Below are 4,181 nucleotides of genomic sequence, written 5' to 3' on the forward strand. Positions count from 1 at the left end.
TACAAAGTACAGATATGGGGGGGGGGGGGTTTTTTTTTTTTTTGGGTGGTGTTGTGGTGGGTGCTATTTTGATTGAGATATTAGCTTATTCACATAACTTTAATTGTTGTATAACTTATGTTATTTTCATCTAACTCTTCAGAGGCGATTTTGTTCTAATCTTGGTATGAATAATCAAGCTGTCAAAGCTGCTCAAGAAGCTGTTCAGAGATCAGAAGAGTTTGATATACGGTGAGTTCTTGTGTTTATCTGCTCACTGCTAAGGGTTGATTTTTCATCATTTCAGGTTTTTGTTTACTCTTCCATACTACTCTATGATTATGTTTTCATTGATAAGCATATGTGGAATAAATGTATATGGTGCTTATCCATGAAGTTTTATCCCTGAAACAAACACACCCTTGTTGTGAAATTTAGGTGGTAAAAGCAAAAACTGAACAGAACAAAATGAAGAATATCGGCTTAAAATTAGTTATTTATGAATATTTTAGACTGCAGTTTTGCTTTAGATTTAACCATGTCTTTTTAGAACAGAGTGAAAGGTGTGAATATGGGTCTGAAACATGCCATTTAACTTTGTGTGTGCTGTTTCTTTGTGAGAAGTGGATTGCATGGTGTGTTATGACAAGGGCCATGATATGAGGCATGTATAAGAGTGGAAACTGAGGAGGGGTGTGTGTGTGTGTGTGTGTACTACTAAGTGAAGACTCGATGTTGTACACAAGGATCTTCTTGAGGGTTGTATAGAATTAGCTTTCTATTTGAAGTCTCCTTATCAAAAAACAAGAGGTCTGAGTTCTGAGCATGTGAATGGACATTATTATGTGTGTCTTTGTTACATATGCATAACTAGTTCACTCATATTTCCGATGAACACTTTTAAATGACAAATGATTGCATTGTTGCTTGTATAAATCCATTCCTTATTTGTTAGGTTTCATTAACGTTCATGTGGAGTCTATTCCACTTCACCTTAATTGTTTCCAAAATTTCTTTTTGGCTATTCATAATCTTCAATTAGTTGCTAACTGTACTGTTACTATTAATCCTAATTACAATCTTCCAGGCGGAGTCCCATATCAATTGCTGCAGCAGTGATATACATCATAACTCAGCTGTCAGATGATAAAAAAGCTCTCAAAGGTTGGTGCACTACTTATATGATTAGATGAGAGATTTGAAGGCATAAATTGCAAACATATTGGCCTATTTGTTTGTATAAATTGTCTGTTGATCTGTTGATCTATATGGGGTTGGAACTTGGAACTAATTCGGATTTTTGAATTGGTTTCTTAAAAAAATATTCATATATATCATAGTTGCAGCTATTCCTTATTTCCTTTATTACACTTGTTATTTGTGTTGGTGCAGAAATATCATTAGCCACAGGAGTTGCAGAAGGAACCATTAGGAACTCGTACAAGGATCTTTACCCTCATGTTTCAAAAATAATACCAAACTGGTATGCAAAGGAGGAAGATTTGAAGAACCTTTGCAGCCCTTGAAATGTAGAACAGAAGAGAGCATAGCGGCCATATTTACAATTACATCTTAGATGCCATGGAGGAGCATTCTGTTTTGGATGTACTGGACTCTTTTATTTTATACTTTACTTTGCAAAGAAAGCGCCTTATCTTATTTTTTAACCACTCTACTTGCTATTAACTCTACCGTTCATTTTGGTTCACCCTCCCTATTTGATGATTAATTCCTGGGGAAGGAGGGGCCATAGATATAAAAAGTTGCTTGACCTTGAAAGAGTTCAAATTTCACGACTTTCTTCTTCTTAGCCCTTTTATTGAATTGGCTATTTGTATTTGTAGCTTTGTAGATTACTATGTAGGCAAAGTATTTGATGACTCTCTCAGAGTTCCATTCGATGGAGCTGCTTCAAGTATTTATAATATAGTCCAGTTCATTATGGTGTATTTGCTACCCAAATACTTCTAATACCAATTTAATAATCACACTCCAAAAACACCTAAAACAGCACTGCGCAAACAGCAACTCTGCACTTGCTTCTTCGGAGGATGCTACTGCTCTGTTCTAGGTTGAATGCTTCAATGGTATTGCTGCTTACTTGTTTATCTACTGAAAGAGAAGGAACCAGAAGCCTCCTATTGTCTCCTAACTCTGCTGCTGTGCTTATCCCAAGCGGGTATCCCATGCTACCGTCGTACTGGAGTTCGAGGTGGTAGCAGTGTTACAGTCCAGTTGAGGGAGAGCCAATTTTGGTGGCCGAGCCCCGCGATTATGTGAGAGCCCAGATTGTTCCCTTCGCGCGGTGCCCAGGAGAAGCCGCAACTAGGTTGGTTACAATGAGTGGAAGCATTATGTTTAACACCAAGGTTTATACCCAAAAGCCAAAATCAAGTCCTAATCGCATGTTATTGGCATAAAGAGTTCTAATTGCTTGATTTCATTAATTGTTATTAGTCTGAGTTACTCTGAGCTCTCCGTTTTGGATGTTGAGTTTGGGGTTAGTTAGAGAGTGGTTAAATTAGTTTTGAAGTGCTTGAGGTTGTTTCCCTACTCGTTACTCATAAGCAAATACAATAAAATGAGTTGGGGCTATATTGTAAATATTTTAGAGAATTCCATCAAATACTTTGCCAATTATGTAAGATTTCTTTGCGATTCTGTAAAAGTGGGTATCTGAGGGGATATTAAAAAATGTGACAAAACTGCAAAAGTTTTCTTGTGGGAATGGAGTGGGCTGGGAATGAGGATAAAGATCTTTCTACAGAGAACTGGTGGGGATTACATTCTTATTCAGTGGGACTTCTGTTTCGAAAATAATTTTATGTATATTAATTAAATTAATTTAACAGGAGATTTTATTTTTGTTGAATTATTATGTCTGTGAAATGAAGTCATGATAGTAGCAATAATTTGTCCGACAAGTCAAGGACTAATATATTGCGGATCTGAGCTTCATTTAAAAGTCTATCGCTGACCAATGAGTTGCTGCATATACAAAGCAGAAATTGCATTTCACATTTGTCGTTTTGTGAAAAGTTTAAAATTCTTACAAATTCAAATAAAACACTCTACAAGAAAGTCAAAATAATAAAGTTTGGACAGAAGATTAACTAGTAATAAATACGATTGATGTTACAAAATTTAAAAGATTAATTTAAAATAACAGATGAAAGTTGAGGGACAGTTTTAAAGAGTTGAGCAAGCATGGGCAATATTCATATTTTTGTTGCTCTCACAGAGTTGTTCAACAATTTGAATTTGTACACATCACATATAGTTTGTTACACGTGCCTGAAACAAAGTTGAGATTCCAGTGATGTTTCAAAGTTCAAACTTTGAACACTTGACAGACAAAGAAGTCGCTATGAAAAGTGCAAACCCCCAAAAGATGTGAGTGTGTTTTACTTTTGGTAAATAGATCAGAGGTAGCTGAAGCTAATAATATCACAAGATTCACGTGCTTAATGGAGTGTTTGGATGGATGGTTACTAACAAAATGACATGAAAACGAAAGCCAATTCTTTTATTTAATGTGCGTTTGTCTCTTTGATAGATAGAGTTCAGTTAGTAATGGAATGAAGGGTGTGAAAAAAAAGTAGTAGTGGGTGTTGGTTAAGTAATAATTAGACATACGTAGGTAAATGACACAGCCAAAAGAGAAGACCAAATGTAATTATCACTCAAAAGGCAGTAATAATAATAATATGAACATTAAGAATAGGTTTAATTACTTTGTTGGTCCGAGTCACAAAAAAAATTACTTTGTTGGTCCTTATAGTTTTGTGAAATTTTTAATTAGATTTGTATACTTTTTTTTCTTTTTAATTGGATCATTGCACTATTTTTTTTTTCAATTAGGTCATTTTTAGCAGTAATTACCTTAATTTTATAGGGATCTAACTAAAAAAAAATTGGTGTAAAAACCCAAATAAAAGAAAAAAAAAATGTAGGGACTCAATTAAAAAAAATTTGATACAAAGACTCAATTAAAAAAAAAATATAGAGACCTAATTAAAAATTTCGTGAAACTATAGAAACCAACAGAATAATTAAACCTTAAGAATAACATCAATGAATCATAAAACATCGCTTACTTATATTTCAGGAATTTGGTCTAAATAGTTTTACAATTATGTAATCAATTTTTTTTAGTTAATATCAACTAATTTATTTTGTTTATTTTAAATTATAAATATTCA

General features: G+C 33.9%; 1 protein-coding gene across 1 annotated transcript in view; it reads left to right on the forward strand.

The window, feature by feature from the left end:
* Positions 1–1,928, forward strand: part of LOC107645501 (transcription initiation factor IIB) — a 4,546-nt gene extending 2,618 nt beyond the window's left edge. The window contains exons 6-8 of the mRNA XM_016349544.2: positions 143–231; positions 1,067–1,143; positions 1,372–1,928. Of these exons, the coding sequence (XP_016205030.1) occupies positions 143–231; positions 1,067–1,143; positions 1,372–1,505 (300 nt within the window). The 3' untranslated portion in view covers positions 1,506–1,928. The remainder of the gene's footprint in view (positions 1–142; positions 232–1,066; positions 1,144–1,371) is intronic.

Source organism: Arachis ipaensis, chromosome B06 (assembly GCF_000816755.2).
Source record: "Arachis ipaensis cultivar K30076 chromosome B06, Araip1.1, whole genome shotgun sequence".
Classification (NCBI taxonomy): Eukaryota; Viridiplantae; Streptophyta; class Magnoliopsida; order Fabales; family Fabaceae; genus Arachis; species Arachis ipaensis.